Genomic DNA, 25,982 nt, shown 5'->3' on the forward strand with positions numbered 1-25,982 from the left:
AAGCTTAACCAATAGGAAAAACATGGAATAATAATGACTATGGATGACTATAAAAAGCTGTCAAATAACTGTGTAAAGTCATGGAATGACTGTGCAAGGCTGTGCGAACAAGAAAAGTACAGATTTCTAGAATGCCCAAAATGCCCAAAATGCCCAAAAATTGAATTATGGGGATTCCATGAGGCTGGGACATGCCTTGAAAAGTGAACAATTTATAACAGTAAGGTAGTATGTACCAGTCAGTGTAAATTCAATCACATGCTAATTATATAAAAAATATTACTATTCTAAAGTATTTGAACAGACATATCTATTTCTTCTACCAGGCTAGCCTATGGACATCACACCTAAGGCAAGATGTACTTGTCGTCTAACTTGAATGGAAGTTCTATTACAAGTATCTTCATCCTAAATATATAAAACATTTAGATTTAGAAGGTCAATAAACTAGGCTGAATCTTTTGTAAAAGGTCATTTAATTACAAAACTTGAATCCAAAATTCAATCCTTGTGTCTTAAAACTGTCATTCAGTGAACAGGCACAAGTAGAACTTGTTCCAGAGTTGGGTAATCAATAGAGCAAGGGAGAAAATAACCATGCTATACATCTCTGCCTACACCTTGTCAACTGTTGGAATAGCTGATGTCTCCTCCACTTCTTGTATGCCATTGATGGTAATTCCAGGCTGAGTTTGTAACTGGAAGTAAATTGTTCCTTGTCTTGTGCCATTCTGTTGACTAGCTTGGGCAATAGCAGCTCCAAACATTGATATTGTCTGCTGAATACTTTCAACAGATTTTCCATATGCCACCTGAGCAATGACCATTGTAGGAGCAAGACCCTAAGATGACACAGTTGGGCTATGTGCCAAAAGTGGAAACAATTGTGTACTCACAGACATTAAAAGGGAGACAGTTGAGAAATCAAATGGTAAAACATCATTTGTGTTGACTCCCAATTGAATCATTATTGAAGTCAACAAGGAACCTGCATATAGCAATCCAGACTCAACACTGATTTTTTAGTTAGTATAGAAGCTATAGAAGGGAAGTAAATGTGTACATACATGATAGCTGTAATATTATTATACCTTGTGCATGTTGACCCTCGCATAAATTGCCTTGCTTGACGAGTAATCCACCAAATGCAGCCTCCTTGTATTGAAAAAACAATGGTATCAGTGTAGCTACAATATAATGGAGGCAAATGGACTTACCAGTCAAAGATGTCAATATAATTTGAAAAACAGCTATTCCTATTGCTGCTCTACTGTCAATGTAGATCCCTTTCTGTGCAAGGCGATTATTTTCAGGTTTTGATGAGCTGCCAAATTCAATTGCAAAGAAAATAATAGACCCAAGGTCAATGACTGTTTCAACCATCATCAACATATTAGAGATAAAGCACTCAATAATGAAGCAAACCATTCAGAATACTTGCAACCACAACAAGTGGAAACAGAACAAGTTTGTTTGAATTGAAAATGAGATAGCAACGATGAATCTATAAAGAGGTTTAGCTATCACTACATTGTGTCTGTTCAGGAGCTTTGAATGACTTACAAGCATTGTATCAGCTATTGAGCTGAGATTATTGATATAAACAGGTTAACTTCACAATTAACAGTAATAATCTAAATGTGCATACTTCATAAGAGTTGAAATAATGCTTGTAGTTCCACTGAGGTGAATGTATATGAGTGGGAGAGAAAGTAATCCAAATAGTATTACTCACATCCAGGCAATCTTCTGATTATCTCCATGAACATACTGGATAAGTGAGCTATAATCCTTTGTTGTTGCAGCATGGAACTCTATGAAGGTTTGCCGAGATAATGCCCAAGTATTGACAAAAGTGTAGATAGTTGCTAGTACAAAGAGAGCTATATTGCCCCCTTTATATAGTCTGTGAACAGAATTAGCTTGCCAAAAGAGAACATGAATTGATAGTCCAAATATAAAACAGTAGATTCCTGCAAGGATATTAGCATGTCATTAGAGTAATACTGTCAGAAGTTATATATACCATATATGCAGAATTGCACCTATAGAGCAGTAATTTCAGCATTCACTGACATTAGACATATGAACAATACAAACAGAAAGAGTAGAGATTGGTGTAGTGAGAATCATCTCAGCACTAAGGTAGAGTGCTAAAGTCTGTTGAAGTTCATCTGTAGAAGACATGATAGAGTGGGAATTGAGGTTTGCCTTCAATAGAAAGCCTCAAATGATGGTCCAGTAAGTATATAGCTTGACCTTTTATAATGACTTACAAGAGCCAAAAACTGTTGCACAATATATCTTATTTAATATTGATGTTTTTGAGACCAAATCATAAATTTTTACTTGCTTTCAACTCAATAAAGTTAGCTATGCTATAAAGCACTGGAATATCAGCAAAAAGGCAAGCTTACTTCTGAGTAACTTGGGTTTCATTCAGATCTTGTTAAAAGTGATTAAGCTGAACAGTCAGTAAACTGGGATGAAAGTAGTATTGTATGAACATTACAAAGTAATTGAGAGATTAGCTCACTTTTGTTTCTGATACAGATTCACTGCATCATCATATTCCACTCAGCCCCCCAACATCATTCAGATCCATCATATTGGTCAGAATGGATACAGTGATAAATTTGGTCACTTTACAATCCTCTGTGAAATAAGCTAGTAAGCAAAGCATGCATTGTTTCCTCTACTAGATTATCAGACCTTGAGTCTGATGGTAGTCAGTGATGTTCCAAGTGCTCCTTCTGTAGCCCTGGTATTTGATTGATCCATGAGGGACATATTTCACCCATTACCAGCTAAGCAGATTTGAACATGATCCAGTTTAGAAATAACTATAGAAAGTCATCCACTATGTATATCATTTAAAAAAATCATTAAACCAGGCAGTGTTCCTAACTGAGACAGTTTTGGAACATTACACTAGTAGGGAGATGATATAGCACTTCACAACATCAGTACATTGATGAACATAGAAGATATTCATCCCCAAAGTAGCAAGGCAGAATTATGCAGTGGAGTCTCAGAAGATTAAAGCAGGTTATTGTTACAAACCATTCACTTTTCAGGCCTACCATACCCTGCTAACCAGCACACAGACTACAGTACCCCAGTAATACTTCTAAGTCCTAATCTTATCATAAATCTCATTATTATTCACATGTGATATCCTCTCAGCAGCCTTATCTGAGGTACAACACAGTCATTACAGCCTCACAACTCACCCTACACTCTTTCCTTATGAATATTTCCCATGCTGTCTCTTTACTAAGTACATATTTCACCCATATACAGTCACTCTGACTCAATCTCTTATCTTTCCATTCATTTACATAGTAAACCTAGTCACATATAGATAAATAGATGACTCATTATATAGATAACAGTAGAATGAATATATAAACCTGAGGTTTTGACACTAAAATCTCAACTTCAATATTTTTTAACCATTCATCTGTAATCCATCTTATCTCTCATACTAGTGCTGAATTATATTCTGTCTCTGCAACGTCCATCTAGTGTGAAACTAACTACCCCAGCCAGCCTCCAGGCTAGACACCTCCCTCACCATCCAGCTTTTGAGCTAAACACCATCCAACAGCCAGCTTTTGAGTCCAACAAACAACCCAACACTATGTTAAGAGTTGTGCACTTTGCACACTCACTATGACTATCAGGACTAGGTTGGGATTAGAGGCAAGATGTATATAGTTAGAGTATCTTCTTGTACAGTAGGTTGGTGAATGTTAATGGTGATCTTCGCAAAGCAAAAGGTGATTGGATGGTATGCTTGAAGGACTTTGATGCTTATGACAATGGTACAAGGTAGTAGTTGAGGTAGTTCACAGTGAGTGGGCTTATAGGTTGAATATTGTATATTCAGTAGTACAAATAAGAGGTAAGAGTTCAGAAGATAGGTAACTTGGGGGAAAAGGGTACAAAGAATATCTAGACTGAGGCTTTGAGAGGAAACCTCAGGGCTCTTATACTCTACAGTTATGTAAATAAGCACAAAGAAATAAAGGTGAGGTGTACCCTTGGCACAAGTGTTACTTGAGAGAATTTAGTGATGAAAATCTGCCAAGATGAGGTGTACACTCAGAAAGGGGTTTTTCTTGGAAAAATTAGTGAAAGAGTCCTCGGGGAGTGAGAGGTACTCGGCAAGGCTGTACAGGCTGTGTGTATGGCCAAATCAAGTGGGGTTTGTTGGTAAAAAATTGTAAGGGGACTGTCCATTGGTTAGTATGCTTCAGCAGGCCAGAAAAGTGAACAGTTTGTAACACACTATCTCTAACTACATACATCTTACCACCTAAGCACCCCTTATAAGTAGAGACCACAAGTTTAGTATAATGGGTTGTATGGTTGACCTATTTGGCTGATCTTCTTAGATTACTTATAGTGAACATGACAAGGTATTTATAGCCAAGTAATGTACTTTTACAAGTGACAAGAAAGAAGATATCTATCTACAGAAAGTGACAGGGTTTATATACAGAGTAAGAGAGAGACTATAGGTAAATATAAGCAAACATATGATGAATAGTGCCGCAATGCATTCAGTACCATTGAGTTGGCATAGCCACTCTCCTCCTTAGGTAGGCGTTACACCCTCCCCCACCAGGTTGAACCTACAGTTGAATTGTGAAGTAAGTAAATTAATTGGTGAGTGTGAATAGACTCACTGTGTACCTTATTCAGTTGGAAGCATCAGTTGACATCTCAGTCAAAGTTATTGTATCCCGGTTGTATTATCGCACAAATTGGATGTGAGGTGTGAGGGGGCTGTCACAGTCTCCTGCTTGGTATTGGGAGTAGCGATTGGGTTGAGATTTGAGTCGCAGTTCCCGAAATGTCCAAAACCTGTTAATAGGCGAAGTATACCACTCAAGAGTCAACCTAATATCAGAGCTACAGACATAGCACCAACACCAAATCAACCCAAAAACTAGTAAACCTCTGTGTAAAGTCTATCAATAAGTCTACACACCAGGACAGATTGCAAGGGTGGACTGCTTGGCAAAGGTTATGCACAAGATCACAGTCTCAATATCGTATGAAGGTCTTATAAAATCAATGTGCAACTGCAAGTGTAAAACACCACAGCTACAGGGGTTCTAGGGTTTGTAGGGGCTCTGTTTATTGTCCAATGGACTAAGTGGGACTATGAACTTTGGACTAGTTTGAACGATTGAGACTATTGCCCTCGACGGACACAAAAACTAAATCCTCGGCAGACACGAACGCTAAGACCCTCAATGGATTACGAAACAGTAATCAAGACCTCGGCGGCCTACAGACGGATAGTTCTCAAGTTTGACCTTGGTAGTCTCATATGTTCAAATCAAATCTTATCGTATCACTGCACAAAGACAGGGCAAATCACTCTATTGGGTGTCAAGAACAGTTACTCATGGGCAACTCACTCAGGACTTGCCTACACATGGGTAGTACTTGTTTTATCTACAGATACTGTCACGAATTGTTCACTTTCCAGGGCATGTTCAGCATCAAGGAATGCCCCCCAGAAATTAATTCCTGGGCATCCTGGGCATTCTGGGCATTCTGGGCATTCTGGGCATTCTGGGCATTCTGGGCATTCTGGGCATTCTGGGCATTCTGGGCATTCTGGGCATTCTGGGCATTCTGGGCATCTTGGGCATCCTGTGCATTCTAGAATTCTTGCTAGTGGAGCAACTTTTCTATTTCACACAGCCTTGCACAGTTATTCCCCAGCCTTGCACAGTCATTTAACAGCTTTTCATAGCCATCCACAGTCATTCCATGGTTATTCCATGTTATTTCCTATTGGCTAGGTCTTATCCCCATGTAGATAGCTCAGTAGTATATAAACCCCCCTATGTATCTAGCTATTTTCCCCAGCCTTGTAATTTTAAACCTTCTGTTTGTGTTTCTGTCTCTTGTGCTTTCTGCTTTTCTCCCTCTCTCTGTCCAGTTGAGCCATCTCCTGTCCAGTGTTCCCAAGTGTTCCCAAGTGTTCCCAAGTGTTCTTTCAAGTGTTCCTTCCAGCATTCCAGTGCTCTCAGTATTTTTCCTAGTGTGCTTCAAGCACTCCCAAGCTCCCTCTCAGTATTCCCCAGTAAGTATTTACTTTCGAGTAAATCTTGTCACCTCAGCGGTCCCCCTTTGTTGTTTGTTTGCATTGTTTAGCTTGCCACATAAGCCTTAAAATGTTAGGACTCGCTAACTTCGACAATAAAGGTTCGAGAGGTTATTCAAGTTCTTCAAGTATCAAGACAATACACAGGTTTCAATTAGAGGCAAAATGTGAGCAGTAATGGGCTTGAATTGGTTTCTAATATTAAGTACTAGAGTTACAGGTAATTGTTTAGGGTTAATGAGGTTGTAGGTTTAAACAATGAAGTATATTCACAGTTTATACTACAGAGATATGAAATAGGTTGAGAAGTTAATGAGAGGGATGCAAAATATCTAGACTGAGGTTTCGGGATGAAACCTCAGTGCTTTTATACTTATAGAGTATGTACTTATTTGTAGTTAAAATAGCACTTACACAAGTTTAATTGGGTTGAGAGTGTTTAAGAGGTCCGGGATGAGGTGTACATTCGGCATTCGTTGTCGAGGGGTTCTCGGGGGAATAATATTCAATATAAGGAAGGTGGATGAGGTGTTGAGTCGGCAAGGTACATCTGTGCTTTGGAAAATCTATTGGAAAGACCGGGATGTGTACATGTTCTTTCGACGGGATGGAAGTTAGGTATAATTCCTCGGGAATATGTGCTTTGTCGGATTTATCGTCGATGTTGGTGATCCCGGCGATGGATCATCTCCGAGATTTCCGAGATCTCCTATTTTGATGTGATATCGAGTACTGGGAAGGTGGTCACAATGTTGTAGTGTGATCGTGTGATAACAGGTGAACAACTGGGCTCGGATATTTGGCAGTAACGAAAAAGGTCAAAGCAGACGGTCTTTCGGTCGGGATGTTCAAGTTGTAACATAAAACCCCCCTAGTTGGGTGAAGTGGTTCTAAGGTTGAACAGTTCGTTTCAGATACATGGGCTGCTTTTATACTACTTCTACACTAGCTTTGTAATCCTATCTCTACTTGTTTCATCTCTAAAAATAATGCACCGTAGCCATGAATCCATGTGAAATCTTATCGCTAGGGACTGCTACATGTGCAGAATCTCATCTACAGAGCTCTTCTGTATTTGAATCATATGTTTTGGGCCAGTCTAGACTGTTCTTCATTCTTGTTTCAGCATGTAGAATGGATCTATATAGACATACCATGTGGTATTTCCTGCCCACGGACCTTATCCTGCATTTCAACGTTATCAAATCATATGGACTTTGTGTATCCAAGTAGTTCCAGCATATGGATCCAGAGTTCTGAACTGCCATAGCATATGAACAGCGTGGACTCCGAGATCTGTTGTTCATTCCTGCCTGGTTCCTAGGTACTCTATCTGGGATCTGGGATCTGTATTATGTCTTTTTGTCTTTTTATTTTGATCAGGACTCGATCTATGGTCATATCCAATTTCTCCTAGTCTGTGTGGTCTTATATCCAAATTCTTGTCAACTAAATCCCCCGTAGAGGTAGGTACTCCCAGTATGAAGGTCTTTTGACTCCATTAAGTTCTACTATGAATGGTTCTGTGAAGACTACAAGTCTTCTAATAGTACAATCCCTTGATATGCCAGTGCATAGTAGAATGTAGAGAGTAGAACTCAGTGAATTACCGCTTAAGTGCTCTGCTCATAGTGTTCTACAGGTTTCAAATGGTCATACAGTTTTTTGACACGATCTATGGCTCTCTCTAACTGGTCTAGCTGCACCTACGGCACATCCTACTAGCGGCACTAGCTTTAACTAGCAATTCGGGCTCACTCTAGTTCTTAATACAATAAATATCGCTCTGTAGCACTGTTTAAAGTGCAAAAAGAACCTTGTAGCATAGTCAACTAAGTCACATTATCGTAATGGTGTAGATGGTAACAATTTGGTTGTTTTGTCAACGAAATAACAGTTTTCGTCTATTCTAGATGGGATACTGTGAATTTCAAGTGGGGGCAACAATCAGGAACAGAGTTGAGTTTGTTTATGATTGTTGTGAACATCGGGAAGTTGTTCCTGATGCTTGCAACCAGAGGATAGCAAACAGGGCTGTGTCATCAACAACAGCTGGTGGTACGGATTGCATTCATAAGAATTCAGTTAAGGCTAGTGGGGTCAGGTTACTGATATCCCCTTTGTATAATCAATTGTTGGCATAGATTGAGGGAGAGCTTCTCCTCAATAAATGAGCGGTACAGATCAGGTGTCAGTACCAGCTCAACAAAAATTCTTTGGTATTTCATCCAAAGTTGAGGTGAAGTACCAGATTGATGTGTGGGAGAGTGTAGATACAACTCTCAGAAAACTCATAAACAACAGATTGAGAACGACCCATCCTTGAATTGGTGTATCCCAATGGGGCAATTACCAAAGGAAATTCATTTGGAGGCCCACCATATGTATTTCTCAGTGGACACTCGTTTTTAGGGTTGGGGAACTGTGACAAACTAGATATGATAATGCGACTTAAGTTGAACTACAGTGACCCAAAAAACTGTCTGATTTGGTACATAGTCCGAGAAAATCCTTAAATAACTCCATGGAAAATCATTATTATATAAGACTCTAAGTGTATGAAATATAGCCCTACATCCCTGCTACACACCTTATTTTGTTCTGCACAGAAATATTGACATTTGATGAAGTTATTACTAAAGTCCAGTTCAGGTGTGCTTCAGCAAACTTCAATCTTGCCTTCCTATAGTGAATGCTGAGAAAAGGCTTTTTCTTCTCCACTACAGCATGAAACTTGTGTTTATGAAGGACATTGCAGGTGGTTTGGGGAGTAATAGAAGAGGAGAGTGATATATTAAGGTTTTGAGTGAACTGAGTAGCATTCCCCACATGCCCTGAGCACATTTGTGTAATAATATAGTGTTCATCAGCAGGTGTGAGCTTCTTTGGTCTGCCCCCAACAGAGTTCTCCTTGTCAGGTAGCTTCTTGGAGACAATGGTGGTCACTGTAGTCTTGCTACAGCCCACTTGCTGGGCAATGCTACCAGCACTGAGGTCAGTAGCGGTAGAGAGATGAAGAATTTGTTTTTTCTGAGATTGAGTGAGGTGAGGCATGCTGTTGATGGTTTTGTGAAGGGAATATCACATTTTTATATTCTAAAGTGGACAATATGATGTCATATAAGAGTTAACTAATGATGTCATTCAAAATTTAATGATATACAACATGATATCATGCAATATGTCATAATGACATGTGTAAAATAGTCAAGCAAAAAAACTGTCCAGTTGGATTTTTTTCATATTTTAGTAATAACTTCATCAAATGTCGATATCTTTGTGCAGAACAAAATAAGGTGTGTAGCAGGGATGTAGGGCTATATTTCATACACTTAGAGTTTTATGTAATAATGATTTTCTATGGAGTTATTTAAGGATTTTCTCGGACTATGTATCAAACTGGACGGTTTTTTGGGTCACTGTATGCTACAAGGTTCTTTTTGCACTTTAAACAGTGCTCTGGAGCGATATCTATTGTATTAAGAACTAGAATGAGCCCGAATTGCTAGTTAAAGCTAGTGCCACTAGTAGGATGTGCCATAGGCGCAGCTAGACCAGCTAGAGAGAGCCGTAGATTGTGTCAGAAAACTGTACTACTGTTTAAAGCCTGTAGAACACTATGAGCAGAGGACTTAGACGAAGTTCTACTTTCTACGCTCTACTATGCACTGGCATATCAAGGGATTGTATGATTAGAAGACTTGTAGTCTTCACAGAACCATTCGTAGCAGAACTTGACAGAGTCTAAAAACCTTCATACTAGGAGTACCTACTTCTATGGGGGATTTAGTTGACAAGAATTTGGACATAGAACCACCTAGACTAGGAGAATTATAACATGACCATAGATTGGTTCCTGATCACAGGAAAGATGATATGAATGACAGATCACAGATAGAGCATCTAGGAACCAAGCAGGAATGAACGATAGATCTTGGAATCCTTATTGTTCATGCCCCATGGCAACTTGAAATGCTTGATCTGTATGCTGAGACTACTTGGACACATAAGGTGTCAGGAGTCGATCCTTGGGTGAGGTGAGCTGACAATTGAAAGGGAAAAAGGAATGACTCCTAGGTAGGATTGACCAGACAAGAGTGAAGTTCTACTGTACACTTGGAGTACTTATATACTACACTACTTAAGGGGTAAGGAGTCGAGGGGGCAGGGGCCTCCCTATCTATGATGGTCTACGGCGATCGTGAGTTGGACAGAGTGCTCAACGGTAAGGGGCTGAAGGGGTGGAAGTGAGGACAATCACAAGGATTGAAATGATCAAGTGTGAAGGTGGGAGGGGTTGTGATAATATGTGAAGTACTATGGAGGAGTACTCAGAGTACGGCGAGTTCGCGACATTACCCCCCCCTTAAGGGCCTTCGCCCTCGAAGGCTTCGTGGTTATACCATATACCCAAGGCTGACTTTTTCGAGTACTTTTGGTGTAATTTTCTCGCAGTCGAAATGGCAGGATTGCGTTAATTTGTCGGGGAGCACCCGGGTTGGAACGATGGAACTTTTCAATCATCTTCTTACAACCATCACCAAGGTTGTCAACTGGTTCCCATGTGGATTCCAATAATGGATAAGTGAGCCATTTAACGAGATAGTGTAAGACGGAGGTTTTCGTCCGGTGATTGTACACCATCTTGGAGTCCAGTATTTCTTCCATGTCCCACACAGCTTTGCCGTCCTCAACACTTGCTGGTTCTCAGGACACATCTTCTTGTTGGTGCTCGGCGACGGAAGGTCGATGATCAGTGAGGAGTACCATATGGAAAACACTGTGTACTCGCTTCCATGTCACAGGGAGGTCCAACTTGTAGGATGAACTGCCGACCTTCTCAATAATCTTGAAGGGACTGTAGCGTTTATCCCCAAGGTTCACGGATGGCCGTTCTGTTCTAACATTCTTCCCTTTGAGGTAAACCAAGTCTCCAGGTTTGTAGTCCTCTGCCGGCCTTTGCTTGGTGTTGTAGTACTCCTTCATAAGTTCTGCACTGCAACGGAGGCATGCTTGTGCGTTGTCGTGGGCTCGATTAAGCCAGGTAAAGAATTCTTCCGCCATTTCATTGTTCATCTTTGTGAATGGTTCGGTTGCCTTTTGAGGGTGGAAGCCACATGTTAGATAGAACGGGGAGTACCCGGTCGAACTATGGGCGCGATTGTTGTAACAGAATTCCGCCATGGGAATCCATTCGTCCCAATGGTCTTGTCTCCAATTACAAAAGACTTGTAGGTACTGCTCGATTTCCATGTTGACACGCTCCATTTGGCCATCTGTTTACGGGTGATAGGCTGTCGATATGTTCATCTTGATACCCAGGATATTGTACAGCGCCTTCAAGAACTTGGAGATAAATACCATACCCCGATTGCTGATCACCCATTCTGGGAGACTGAAATCTCTCCAAACCCGATCGAGGAAGAGCTTCGCAATTCCTTCGCTATCAACTTCGTTGTAAGTGGGTACAGCGCGTACTCTCTTACTAAGTTGATCAACCACTACCAGTATAGCGGTGTACCCATGAGCCTCCGGGAGCTTGGTGATCAAGTCGCAGGATATGTACTGCCACAGTTGACTAGGGACAGCATTAGGGCTTAAGAGTCCTCGCAGTTTACTGGGAAAAGTTTTCGTTCTCTGGCAGGTGGGGCATCCCCTAGCGTATGCTTTGACACCCCGATAGATTGTGGGCCACCAATAATATTGTAGTATAAGTTCAGTGGTTTTTGCCTGTCCTGGGTGTCCCACGAAGTAGGTGTCGTGATGAAACCAAATAATCTCATGCCGCAAGCTCTTTTCAGGGGGTACATAAAGCAGGTTGTCCTTGGTCAAGTAGTCTCTGTGGTTCTCGACATTGCCCTTGTTTTCTCCCATTTCTAAGACCTTGACTTCCCATTTTGCCTTGTGTCTTTTGATTTCTTCCAGAAAGTGGTCCCCAGGAGTACCTTCGGTACTCGTGGCATGAATGGTGCGAAGGAATTCGGGTTTTAAGAGGACAATGTCTCTGTTATCATTCTCCCCCCTCTCATGGCCCTTTTGTCTCAAAAGTAAGTCCGGTTTAGTCTGTGATTTTCCCAGTTTATGAACCAGTACAAAGTCGTAATTCGCTAGAGTCACCGACCATCTCGCCTGTCGTCGGTTGAGGGTTTTCGACGTCATGAAGTATTGTAAATTTTGGTGATCGGACCAGATTTTGAATTGTACTCCATTCATGAGATAATGCATCCATTCCGAGAGTGCACACATGATAGCCAACATTTTCTTGTCATGGATATCATAGTTTCTCTTGGTTTTGTTCAGTCCTTTCGATAGAAATGCAATCGGCACCCACCCATCCTCTTGCTTCTGGGATAAGATTGCTCCCATTGCAAAGTTCAAGCTATCTGCCTCAACCCTAAATGGTGCATGATTGATAGGGAAATGGAGTACCGGGTCCAAGCATACTGCATCCTTTAGTGAGTCAAATGCTTTCTGCTCAGGGCCTTCCCACTTCCATGCATGCTCCTTTTTTGTCAAGTTGTTCAAGGGTCGGAAGAGGTTGGAGTACCCACGAATAAACTTTCGGTAGAAATTCGTGAAGCCTAGAAAGCTTTGAACATCCTTAATGCATTCGGGTGTTTCCCACTTTCTTATTCCTTCAACCTTTACAGGATCCATATGTAGATGGCCATTCCCAACGATTAAACCCAGGTACTCCACTTCAGCTTTATGGAATTCGCACTTTTCCGGTTTGAGGTATAGGTTATGCTCCTGTAGAATGTGGAGTACCTCGTCCACTGTTTCTCTGTGTGAGTCCATGTCTTCACTGAAGATCAGAATATCGTCCATGTAAACAATAACCTTTCCAGCGATAACAAGATCTGCAAACATTTCGTTCATCATAGTTTGGAAGGTTGCGGGGGAGTTCGTTAGGTGTCAGGAGGGTGAACCGCCTATGCATATGCCGGGCCTTGAGCCCTGACACTGAGAATAGCATACGCCTAAAACAACCCAACACCCACATAGGGTGTACTCCGAGGGGTACCAAACCCCAGTACTCTGACCTACTACGAGATCGTACTCCAGACTAATGCTGGCGGACCATCCTATGGGCCTATCAGCAATAGAGGATGACAAGAGCTGGCGACCAAGGAGAATGAATAATGATGATGTCCAGTATCGTGAATATCCGTGAATCGTGTGGTGAGCCGTACGACAAACTGTACTCCTATAATGAGAGTGGTCCTTTGGCAATGAGAGTGTCCTACGATGAGGACCGTACCCTCACAAGTCAGTACTCCAATGACAATGAGAACATATGATAGATGGTACCCCATGTACACCAGTGTCATGTACCACATACCTGTAACCTAGTCCATGCATACCCCATCCTGTACTCTATCACCAGAGGAGGGACTCTAGGACGAGTCCGGACTGTGATTAGACAGCGAGTCCCCTAATAAAGGCGACCTGGGCGACGTTGAGCGACAGAGTGAATGGGGTAGAGGCAAAGGATAAAGAATGAGGGACAAAGAAGATCAAATTCTAGGGAAATACTACCACTAAGTACTCCTTATATACCTATCTAGTAGAAAGGGTTGTACTCCTATACCGATGACCCCTTCTCTAAGATTAGGAGTACTCTCCTATGAATCGACCTCTTTCACATGAAATCTCCCTTGATCGTATGCTGAGTCCAACTGCAGTTGACTGTATAGGAGGAAAAAGTTGGTGGCAGGTACTATTCCTGGTTCAGTTCATGACATTAGGCCAAAGAACATCACTAAGGGTTCGAAAAGGCCCCAGTTGGTCACAAACGCTGCCTTTTGTTCATCCCCTTCTTTAATCCTGATATTATTGTATCCCCATCGTACATCTAATTTTGTGAAAATCTTGGCATTCCGGAGTTTATAGAGTACATTGGAGATGAGGGGAATGGGGTACTGATTCTTGATCGTCATTGCGTTCAGTTTACGGTAGTCCTGTACTGGACGCAGCTTCCCGTCTTTCTTTTTTACAAAGACAAAGGGCGAGGATATGGGGGACTTGGATGGGCGAATACGTCCAGTCTTCAGGTGTTCTTCTATAAACATGTCGAGTTCCTTCTGTTCCTCTGCTGATAGTAGATACAGTTTACTCTTGAAGGGTTCCGAGCCTTCCTTGAGTTCAATGGCATGGTCCCACTTCCTTCGCTCGGGTAAGGAGTCAAAATCTCCCTTTTCAAATACTGAGCGGTACTTTTCAAGGTACTCCGGGGGTACCATTTCTTCTATAGTCTTTTTTCCTTGTTCCTGCATGTACTGGGCAGCTAGTTCCGCCGCTATGCTCCTTGCTGCGCGAATCTGTTCCGCTTTCTCGTCTTCAAAGCGAATTTGCGTCATGAAGATTTGATCCTCCTTTTCGATATCTTCAGTATCTTCTTCCTTCCATATTTGCCACATTTGGCGACGTTTACACTCTGGCGGGGAAGGGTCCCCTTTTTCCAGTCCACCGTTGGGTTATGATGCTGAAGCCAGTTATACCCTATGATCACATCGCTTTTTCCCGTATCGGTTACAGCAAACGTGGTGACTTCAGTGTGGTCCTGGATCATAATTCGAAGTTTGGCCGTATGGGAAATCCTGCCTGCACGATTAGGAGTACCATCGGCGTTATAGACAGGAATTGGCCGAGCTAACTCATTCAATTCAAGGCCTTTGTCCATCGCAAACGCCTTATTGATGTAGCAACCGGTGGCTCCACAATCGAGGAGGGCTTCAGTAACAAGTCCTTTGTGCGAGTTAAGGGTCTCCAGAGTCATCGGCACTAACACAGAATCTCCTTGAATCTTCCAGATCCATCAAACAGATTCTTTTAGCTGTTTAATGGTCGAAAGTGCATCTTGGATTGTCATCTGGAGAATATCACATATTAAGTCATTGTCGACTTTGGACGTCCTGCTTTCATGCGACCATTTCTTTAGGAGATGTCGTCCCTTTCCCTCATTGTGACATAAGTTCCAATAGATCCAATAGACATCCTTCTTTGATGCGGAGTAAGGGAATTCAGGATTACTAGTTTTAGGGGGTACTCGAGCAGGTACTCGCCGAGGTACTCCATCCCTTTTTGCTTTTGGCAATAAGTTGGGCATGGGTATTTCTGATATGTCTTCGTCTTTCACCAAGTCACTCTTGTTTGTTAAAACACTGAACTGATTGTTATTGGATTTACAGACAAAGGATCCCTTAGATGGCGTATCTTTCTTCCTAAGGGGTTTTAAAAACCCACCTCCTCTCCCATTTTCCTGAACTCCGTTTTCTCTACAGTACTAAACGACTGGATTTCATTAAGAAGTCGAGACATACAATTAACCCTGGGATGAGGACAGTCCCGTGCAAGGTGACTGACTTCTTGACAGTTGTAACACTGACAGTTTGCATTCCAAGCATTAGGACGACCACGGGCTTGATCGATTTCCATAGGTCGTCCTTGACCTCCGAAGGTTATACCGGTTCCTGTTTTAGCTTCTGCAGGTCCTGAGGTCGCAGTTGACAAAGTGGGTACCGTTGATACCTGATTCTGGAAAGGATTGTTGGTACTCCGGGGTACTGCTGCTGCAGGTTTCACTGCCGGAGTACGCACATTATGCTCCACTCTCAGAGTCCGTGCACTGTGCTCCTGAAGGTCGAACCGAATAGCTGCTTCCTTCCATTTGTTGTAGGTCTGCGGCATAGGATCCATGGCGTAGATACGGCTAATGAGGAACGGTTTGTGATTCATTTTTAAAGCATGAGGAGTCCCTCTTCTTTGAACCCGGACTCGGCTTGGTACTCCTCGAACTCGAGGAAGAATTGACTAGCCAACTCATTAGGTTTCTGGACCAGGCTGTGGAGCTTCCTTTGTACTATATCCTTCTGGTCACCACCAGCGAAATCTCGACGGATTTCTGCCTTTAGGTCATTGAATGACACTGGCCACCGTCCGTTCTCAATTTCTCAGATTTTATTAACCGCTCATTTAGGAGGCAGTACTCCATCGGTCATATGGGCAAGGGTTTTGAGGATCTTTGCATGGTCCACAGTGTATTTCTCTGGATTTCTCTGGAAATAAATATAGAGTTGGGCGAAGAAGGGATCGATGCCTTCGGGGGTTCCGTTGAATGCTTTGGGCTTCGTAGCAGACGATTTCTCATTACACTTGCAGTTACAACTTGATTTTATAAGAATCTCATACAAGATTGAGACTGTGATCTTGTGCATAACCTTTGCCAAGCAGTCCACCCTTGCAATCTTCCTGGTGTGTAGACTTATTGATAGACTTTACACAGAAGTGTACTAGTTTAGAGTCGATTTGGTGTTGGTGCTACTTCTGTAGCTCTGATATTAGGTTGATCCTTGAGTGGTATTCTTTGCCCATTAGCAGTTCGGCTTGGGTGAACCGGTTGCTGAAAGCAACCACGTGTACCTGCAATACATGTACCAAGATGCATACTACATCTCCTGCTTTGAGCTCACATTTGATGCCAGCTTTCTAGTGCATCACATATGCAAGGGAAAAACACAGAATATTGATGTATTACTTGTGTATAATGTACTCTCATGAATTCACTTAGAAATAGACAGTATGGCCACTCAAGGGGTGCTACAAAAATTATTAGCGGATATCATGTTGGATTTCCCTGTCAAGGGCGTCCCAGACCCCCCTCCCCCCCTCCTACCATATTTATAATATTATTTCCACATTCCACATGCTGTGGCAGTTCTTTTTAGGTGTTCAGTCCAGGCCAGGTCCACCAAAATATGTGGTAACGGGTCGGTTTACATGCATTTCTAGGTCACAGTGAATTTATTTGAGTTTATGAATTATTTTTGAGTGCAAGGCTATTTTTTAAATGGTTTAATTAAATTAACATTTAATTGAACATGAGCTTTCACAGAGTTTCCCAGTTTCTTTGCTGCCAAAACTAAGCTTCACATTGCTAGTACTCCTGAAGTTTACTCAAACATACTCTGACCAATGAAATTACACATTCTGGAGTACCTGGTTTTGTTAAATCTTTGCTTATTTACTGAGTACAGGGTGAAAAAAGCTTACAAATACATTCCAGCATATGATTTTGGTGCAATTTTAGTCAAATTTTGGTGGTTAAGTTGCTGAATTTCGAAATTGGATGCCTAATGCACTATATGGCTTAATAGGGACAAAAAAATTACCCCATTGTTTTTTTTTGTTATGACCCCCCTGGGACCCCCCCCCTCCCAGCATGATATGTCCGAGTTGTTGTGGCCATGTCACAAACTAGTTGAAACTCAACACAATACTGATGGACAAATGGGATATTGAGAGGCAAGAGTCTGCTACTTGACAGAGTAAAGAATGCTTAGGTTTATAACTTAATTGTTTATATTTATCAAGTAATAAACTTAGGACCTTTTTAATGGTTGATAGGCTTTATAAGACTTAAAGAACAAGAAAAGAGTCTTGGGACATTTAAGAGAAAGGTATTTGACACCTTTTGGGCACTTGATTGATGACTGGAAAGTAGCTTGGGCTACTTTAGGGCACATGAGAATATAGAGAGTGAGAGAAAAAAGATGAATAGAGAGTAGACAAGGACAAAGGTAAGTAAAATATCAAGGCTGGCTTTCCAGAGTGAAAGACAGCACCTTTTATATGATACAGATGACTACAGAACAACTACAGACTGACTACAGATTTATGACTACAGCTACTCACAGCCACAGTGTGCACAGGTACATGACTGACTTGTGCACAGTGTGACTAAAAAGAATTGCTGGTGGTCCTTGTGGAAATCCTGAAAGGACGGACCATTTGATGGGTCCTCTCAGATTGTTCTAAACCACCTCGGCAGATTTTTTGGAGTCTTCAGGACCTGGGAGCGATAAACAGACTTCTATGCCATTTGGACTATTTCGGTAGTGACACTTTTAGGGTAAACGAGCACGGGTTATTAGCGCTCACTGGGGTTTTCTGTTTCATGGTGGGGACTTGTCTCAATTCATGGCAGGCCACTACTTGTAAGAAATAAGTGGCATAAGCTCTCAAAATTGGTGAATAAATGAGATTAAGTGGGTCTTGAGCATATTTAAGCTGGCCAATGTGATATTTAAGATATTTAAAATGGTCAGCTGCTTAATTTAACCAATTTAAGAATGGCTTGCGCAGCCTGTGGCACACATTTACCTACTACGGTATTAAGCAGGCTGTGGCAATGCTAGCCTTATCACCTGTCATAATCTATTTCTTATAATTCCAGGCTTTCCAATCTCTTCACTATGTTTGTCCCTTGTATATGTATGAACTATAGCTTAACCCTCAATATTTGGGAATTCCTTTATGTGCGCAACTCAGCAAACAATATTTCAGTGTAAGTGTACAATTATAAGCGAGGGAATTGAACCAGCTTGCCCCAGGTGAACCACCCATAAGTGAGGTTTCTGTCAACAACTCTGAATTTAATGTATTTAACGGTGACGTTAAACAAATATAATTCAAGGTACTTAGTCAATGGTAGATTTACTGCTTTACTTGTCGATGATAGTTTTGTACTTAGGGTCTGCTTTCAGTTGGATTGACTTCCACTTTATAACACAATCAAAACAGCTAACATTACCCTTCATCTCACCCTTGCTTAAATACAAGCAAACCTAATAACTTTACCTTTGCCAATAAGCATGTTGATGAGTGACTTGGGAAGATAGAGTGAATGAGGAAAGTATCGGTGGGGCACACCGGATCGCTCTTTAAGCCAAAGACTTTTCTCATATTCTTCCAGCCCGATTGAAACGACTTCAACTTCCTTTTTAGATAACTTCTTGGGACGATCCCATCGGTTTGACTTCGATGTGGGTTGACTTGATGGCGGCAGGAAAGGGGAAAGATTCTGGTTAGAGGAAATTTCGAAAGGCCAGGGATCATGGGGAATGTTATAGTGCAGACAGCAGAGATCACAGGGTAGCTGTCACCTGGCAGCAATACAATCAAGGGTGGACACAGAGACAGGTGGATTCTGATAGATGCGATTGATACAGGCCACACAGCATTGTGATTCAGTGAGAAAATAAGCCTTGGTGGAGTCCATAGCTTTCTTGTTTGCTTGCGGGAATCCATTGATGTTTTGAGGTAGAGCTAATGATAGGTGATCAGTGGTGGAAAATCCGAATATGTAACATAAAATTTGCATACCATCAACCACCTTTTTTGCATTGGATAGATCACGACAAGTCCCTTTGCATGAATACCATTTGTGAAAGCTTTTGTTGCGATGGTCACTTGTAGTTCGGGGTCATAATTGATCATCTCAATTGTCTTTTCGTTGTAAGTTGATGTAGCAAGCAAGTTGTATAGACAGATTCAGTGGAGGGGATTTGAATAGCCACCAGAAGCTGCTGCAGAAAAGAGGTGGAGGAAGATTCAATAGCTGAGATCAATTGTCTGGGCATGGATAATGGTCTTGCGGCCGTCATTTAGGTAGGGAAGCAGTTGTGGAAACTCGGAACTGCTGATTGGCGATGTGAGAGTTTCGACGGTTATCTTGACATTGGGGCGTTCGTTTGATCGTCGGGTGAGAGTAAAAGAAGGTCCCTGAAGTCCAAGGCTGGAGCAAACTGAAGAGGTAGAGGGACCTGGCTGTAGTGTGGCAGTCATAGCAAATTTTGATGCCATGGAGGGAAAATAACCCGTGAATAACGAACCAATGTGCCAAAACAGTGGACGGAAGGCAAGGCCCCACTCGTTGACCAAACGACACTCCCCAGCACACCCAAATACAATACCCGAACAGAAGAGAGCTGAGTTCAGAATGGTGAACCATTCACGCTCTCGAAGGTGCTCCAGATCGACACAGATGATCTGGTACTTGCATTCCGAGATCTCTTGAGTAATCTTGATGCCAGATTTCCGAGATGCTGAGATGTTGTCAGCCGTATATGCATATCCTGAGATTCCGAACTGCTGGAGTTCACGTTATCGCGATATAAATTGGAAAAGACCTTAAAGATGCATATTTATACAATTTTAACACTTATAAGTTATAAATTATGGGATTAATAGGACTAGAGTGAGCCCGCACTTCTAGTTAAAGCATGAGCCTCTACAAGAGACTTTATCCATACGAAATGTACAAAATTAGGAAAGATGAGAGACTTCGCTGAAGTTCAGAAAACTGTATGAACTTCGGGAAGCAGCCGTTTAAAAACCTTCGTTCTTTTATTGGAAGGCCTCCTCTTACTCCTGGAATGCTCATAGCGAACATAGGGATTTTGTTATATACTTTATTGAAACTTCAATGAAGTCTGGTTGGACTGCTCGGATATATGGACTTCTTGGATAGAAATCCAAACAAGGATAAAGGAAGGAACAGCCGATTCTCACGAACGGAAAACGGAAGAATAGGAATTTCTCGGAAAACCAAGGAAACACGGACTTCAGCGAAGTGCACGTGTTATTTGATTTCAAGAGAGAAACCTTGGGGACAGGGCCTAGGATCGAGGCCAGATCTTCTCCAAAAAGGAATAGAACAGGAACAGGAAGAATGGATACGCCTGAAACAGGGACTCGTTCCCTAGGAAAAACAGGAGAATGCAGATATGTCGGGTACTTCGGTGAAGTCAAGTCCCTACATCGCAACCAGGAAACAAGGAACAGATATTCATTTTAATATTCGATTTGGCACTTCAGCACATAAAACTCTTGTATTATACCCGATTAAGCGAGTTTCTGTTCGACTGAAAGGGATTTCATTATTATTTACCAGTTTCACTCACATTTTGGACTTTTACTATTATTTATTAGAAAAACCGTATATAAGGAGGGCAGGAAAGAGGGATTTTCCCCAGCAACCTACAAGAGGAGACGCAGTTCACCTACTAGGATTCGCTCAAGATTTGACCTTTGCCCCAGTCTTCACTGAAGTTGGTGTTCTGTGTTTGGAAAGATAGATTTAGATTATTGCAATTGAATTTGGTATTGGCATATTGTCTTGGAATTGAACTCTGGATATTGAAGTCAATTTGGACTTATATTGAATTTGGATTGCTATTGTCTAGTTTGGATATTGAACTTGGAACCGAACTTCGGCGAAGACTTGTAAAGCTTTGTTGAAAAGTCAGATATTGAATTTTGGGATTTGCGAATCATATTGTCACTCTTGTAGTGAAAGAACCTTGATTGAAACTTCTATAAAACCGAAGACCCCACATATTCTATCTTTCTTGGTGCCTCTTAGTGAAAACTAAAGCCTAAAGAATACCGACCTCCACCCCTTACAATTGTGTATACTCTACTTGGTGTGGTTTTGGTTTGCGCACTTCGTGCTTGAGGTGTGTTTGCTAAGCCATATTTAGTGGTGTTACACAGTGTTATTAACGTACCTATTATTTGTGTAGCTAACTGCGCCTAGTGATGCCGATGTTCGGTTCTGAACCACGGTGCGAACACCGAACCGCCGAACCGAACATAAGGTTCAGGTCCGGTTCTTGTTCAGGTTTGGCAAGTTGGAGGAGGTTCAGGTTCGAGGTTCAGGTGTCTGGAGGTGGTCCGAACCTGGTTTGAACCTTGAAAGTACAAGGCCTCAAAATTTGATGAAAAAAAGTTGACTTTGGGGTTGGTAGGGCCTGAACAACTTCTCCTGCATCAGGAAAATGGGGTCTGGTGCTGAGCTGCGTTGAACAGCATCGGCCAATCAGGGAATTTGACACGCTGTCGACGGTCTGAACGCACCCAATGCGCCCCCAATGCGCCCCCAACGCACACCCACAGTGTGGATGGTGTGACACTGTGTTACACTGTGGGGCTGGTTAGATTATTTCCTGACACGCGTTAGCGCAAGTTGAGTCTACAGTGAACGGGCATCAACATTCATTCATTTAGAGTCCCTTTTATTTGTTGATTAAATTATTCTAGACATACTTATAAAGAAGTTTAGCTAAATAATGTGGGGTTGGTATGACTGAGGGAATGCAATGAGGGACAACAACAGTTGAGTGTGCTGACACAATGTTAGCTAAAAAAACAGCTAAGTTGAAAATTGCACTACACTAAAGTAAAATTGTTGCCCTTATTTGAAAAAAAAAACGACTGCGGGCGGCTGGCGGGAAGGCGCTTAGCTCGGACAAGTCGGGGTAAGTTACGTGTGTGGCGGAGTTTGAAAAATTTTCGAATAAGTGTAGGGTAGGAATTGAACAGCTATAGTGATGGTGTGACGCTGAGGGCTGCTCGGTCATTGTGGCCTACAGCACTCATCATTGATCGTAACAATGTGAACACTGTAGGCCGCAATGACCGAGTGGTCCGTGGATTCAGCTACTCGGCTACACTAACCTCATGGCGCGGCGCATTTAAATTCTGTGCATGACTGTTGCTGTCCCTTGATCCCTTCCCTCCCCCCTCTCATCCCACAATATCTTTGTCCCTCTCCCTCACTCTCGATTGACACCATCCCATGTGAGTTTATTTCCTTCCTTTGTACATTCATTGTCTTGACTATGATTCTCCTTCCACTAGAACATGACCCAAGAACATCATAACCCATGTGAGTTTATATCCTTCCTTCTACATTCAATTTGTATTGATTCCTCATTTTCAGACTTTCCACCTTTTTACTTCGAATCTGCTTGCCCATTGAGTTGAAAGTTGAGAGAGTTGAAAGGGCTGATAGTGCCATTAGTTTCTTTTAATTAGCATCTGTTTGTATTTTATTTTAAATGAACAATCATAATAAATGTCTTTGTTTGCATTACTGTCTTGTTCTGAACATAAATGAAGCCCTATTAAATGAGTATACACAGGCAAATTGACCTGTTGAGTGCGTGTACATGTGTTCCCAGTGCACGTCGACGCTGATGTTGGCCACGGCGACCGAGCATTAGTGAGCGTTGGCGCGCGTTCATCTCATGGAATTAACTAACCTACCGCTGAGCCGCGTTGGGTGCGTTGGCGTGTTCGTGGCGTTCACACGTGCGACTGCCTGTAATGCATGCCGACGACGTTCAATGCAGCTCAGCGTCAGACCCCTTTTTCCTGATGTGGGAAGGTAAATATACAATGACCCTATTTGGGAGCATCAACGGGCTCTCGGACGGCTGTTATCAGTTGCTGATCAGTTCATCAGCAGGATTAGGAAGGTGTGACTAAATGTGACAGTCATCTCCTTCACCAAGTGCGACCTCCAGAACGGCTATTGCACCGCGATTGCTGTACCACAAGGCTCACAGAGGCTTGAACAAGGTGAGAAGTATTATTTTTTGACCAAAATTATTGAAATTATTGACAGGAAAACACTTTATATATACTGAGGTTCGAACAGGTTCGAACCTGTTCGGATGGTGCGGTCCGAGTTCGGTCCAGGTTTGGGGACTTGGTAGGGGGTTCGGGTTCGGGGTTCGGGAAAAGTGGTGGGTGAACCGGACCAAACCGAACATCGGCATCACTAGACTGTGCCGGATAATTTAGTTTTGACTTACAATGTTATTGGCAAGTCCCACAGTCGGCATGACAACGATACCAACTGGCTTTTCTTTAATAATGACAGAGAATCGAGGATATAGCTCAGGGTTGCGACTAAGTTCCGAATGGACAAGAACTGGTATAGCAAAAAGGGCCGATTTTCCGTCTCCAGTTGCTGTTATACAGAGTAATTGCTGTTGATCAAGGATTTTGAGGATAGATTGACGTTGGAAGGGCTTGAGACCTTCAGGCCATTGAGGAACTAGCTTGTTAACGATAGAATCTAGCACAAAACTGCCTCTCGGAGAGTAGAACCTGATGGGATCACTCATTGATGAAGGTAACGATAAGAGATTAGATTTGACACGTGGTTTGCTCGCGTGGCATTAACGACGTCATTGTGGGTAGCGCTGTAAACCCCCCGCGGATCCCATAAGACTAAAGTCGACCCCAATTTGGCTAAGTTATGTGCTGCACATCCCACTTCTGACCCAGTCACAACTGACCCTATAACCACTATCATCTGTACTTGCTCTCGAGTCTCCATGATTAATGAGCTTATTGATTAAGGTACCCATATTTATACATAAAAAATATAAAAAAATTTTCGTGACCCATTGGGTTTTTCAGGTCGGACCACGTGATTGACAGGCCGAACCCAGGTTGGTAAACAGGTTTACCAGGAACCCAGTCACCGGCCTGGTGGGTCTTTAAGATGACCAGATCCTCGGACGATTGTCGTGTATAGTCGTCGCTAAGTTACTTTCGCGTCTTCATTTATAGGATCCTTCATTTTTCCGTTTATAGTTGCCATTGATCTTATGATTTGCCGGTGACCTCTTCCCCAATCTTTCTCCGGCAATACACCGAAATATAAAGAGTGAAAAGGACACAAGGAAATCTCAAGCACCATTATCATGCTCCTCAAATTGCTCATTCTAGGGCTCATCGGTGTCAGTCGGGCGTTGGACGTTGTCACACCCTATAACAACAAGGTCATATTCTCGCCCCCAAGCAATTGGCCCATCCCTCGTACCCTCTACGCTCGCTCTGTTCTCATAGCCCAAGATGGTGCGGACCAAAACGTCCTCCTAGCCACCTGGGAAAACTATTCTCCTCAACCGCCCAATGTCTGGTTCCCCGTTTATCGCTCTACAGATCTTGGACAGACTTGGAAGCCACTCTCCAACATCACGGATACGCAGAATGGGTGGGGATTGAGGTATCAGCCGTACTTGTACGAGCTCCCATCAGCGATTGGCAGTTTCCCGGTATGGTTTTGATGCTCGGAACTACGTATCTTTACCTTCTGACCTTATGCGAGACAGGCCGGGACTATCATCGCCGCTGGGAATTCGATTCCACAGGATTCGAGTCAGACGAGGATCGACGTCTATGCAAGTACAGATAAAGGTCGGACTTGGAAGTTCGTGGTGCGTAACCTAGGTCACTTTCTTCCAAAGTACCGTTCCTCACTTGCCTTCAACAGAGCCACGCCGCTTCAGGAGGCCCAGCGAACGGGGGAACGCCCATATGGGAACCTTTTTTCCTCACTTACCAAGGTCAACTCGTAATCTATTACTCGGATTCCCGTGATTCTCAAGCTCATAGTCAGAAACTCGTGTATGTTCCTATTCTTTTCACATCAAGTTGTTCCAGAAACCGACTCAAATTTTGAAACGATTCTCTCAGGCATCAAGTAACGACCAATCTCGTTAACTGGGGACCCGTAGTCGACGATGTTGCAGACTCTAAAACCTCTGACCGGCCAGGCATGGCCACCGTGGCTGCCCTCCCCAACGGCAAATATATCATGACCTACGAATTCGGCGGTGCCCCCGAAGTCAACTTCGCAGTTTATTACCGAATCTCAGATTCACCTCTTACCTTCGCATCTGCCACTGGACACAATATAAAGGCAACTACAGGTCAACAAACTCAGAGCTCCCCCACGGTCGTTTGGACTCCGTATGGTGGTACAAACGGGACTATCGTCGTATCTGCTAATAACAGCGGTGGGCTCTGGATTAACAAGCAACTCGGAGCCGTAAATTCGCCCTGGACACTTGTCTCCACGGGTGCGGCAGGTGGATATGCTAGGGATCTTAAGGTGTTGCCAACGAATCAACAAATATTTCTTGTGGTAGGGGGGGTTTTGAGTGGAACTGCGAATCAGGTGTTGGCTTCTGTTGTGAATTTGCCATGAACGAAGTTCTTGTAATTCGCCGTCCGTCGTTGAAATATTTTCATTCATTCTGTTTCATCCATCCGCGTGAGGTGTTTTACGGGGTGCGCATAATATTTCCTGCTGCAACCCTGCTCGTTAAATTGGCAACACACTCGGTCCGATGCCCTTGGTCGGGGCTCCGTTTTGGTACCGAATGAACCGAAACCGCCGTCATCCCTGTCGTCACGTTTCGAATCTATG

At 42.6% G+C, this 25,982-nt stretch overlaps 2 protein-coding genes across 2 annotated transcripts; one reads left to right on the forward strand and one right to left on the reverse strand.

Annotated features, from left to right (window-relative positions):
• Positions 1-614: 614 nt before the first annotated feature.
• E1B28_003684 (uncharacterized protein) lies at positions 615-2,187 on the reverse strand (the record flags this gene model as incomplete). The annotated part of the gene is made up of 10 exons (XM_043148113.1): positions 615-842; positions 897-1,014; positions 1,068-1,155; positions 1,218-1,370; positions 1,426-1,504; positions 1,564-1,585; positions 1,649-1,681; positions 1,736-1,973; positions 2,027-2,045; positions 2,101-2,187. The coding sequence occupies 10 exons, from the start codon at positions 2,185-2,187 to the stop codon at positions 615-617; spliced, it is 1,065 nt and encodes a 354-aa protein (XP_043012705.1).
• A 22,279-nt stretch (positions 2,188-24,466) lies between these two features.
• Positions 24,467-25,782, forward strand: E1B28_003685 (uncharacterized protein). Its single transcript, XM_043148114.1, has 4 exons — positions 24,467-24,825; positions 24,883-24,987; positions 25,044-25,177; positions 25,247-25,782. The coding sequence occupies exons 1-4, from the start codon at positions 24,472-24,474 to the stop codon at positions 25,758-25,760; spliced, it is 1,107 nt and encodes a 368-aa protein (XP_043012706.1). The 5' UTR covers positions 24,467-24,471; the 3' UTR covers positions 25,761-25,782.
• The last annotated feature ends 200 nt before the right edge of the window (positions 25,783-25,982 follow it).

Source organism: Marasmius oreades, chromosome 2 (assembly GCF_018924745.1).
Source record: "Marasmius oreades isolate 03SP1 chromosome 2, whole genome shotgun sequence".
NCBI lineage: Eukaryota > Fungi > Basidiomycota > Agaricomycetes > Agaricales > Marasmiaceae > Marasmius > Marasmius oreades.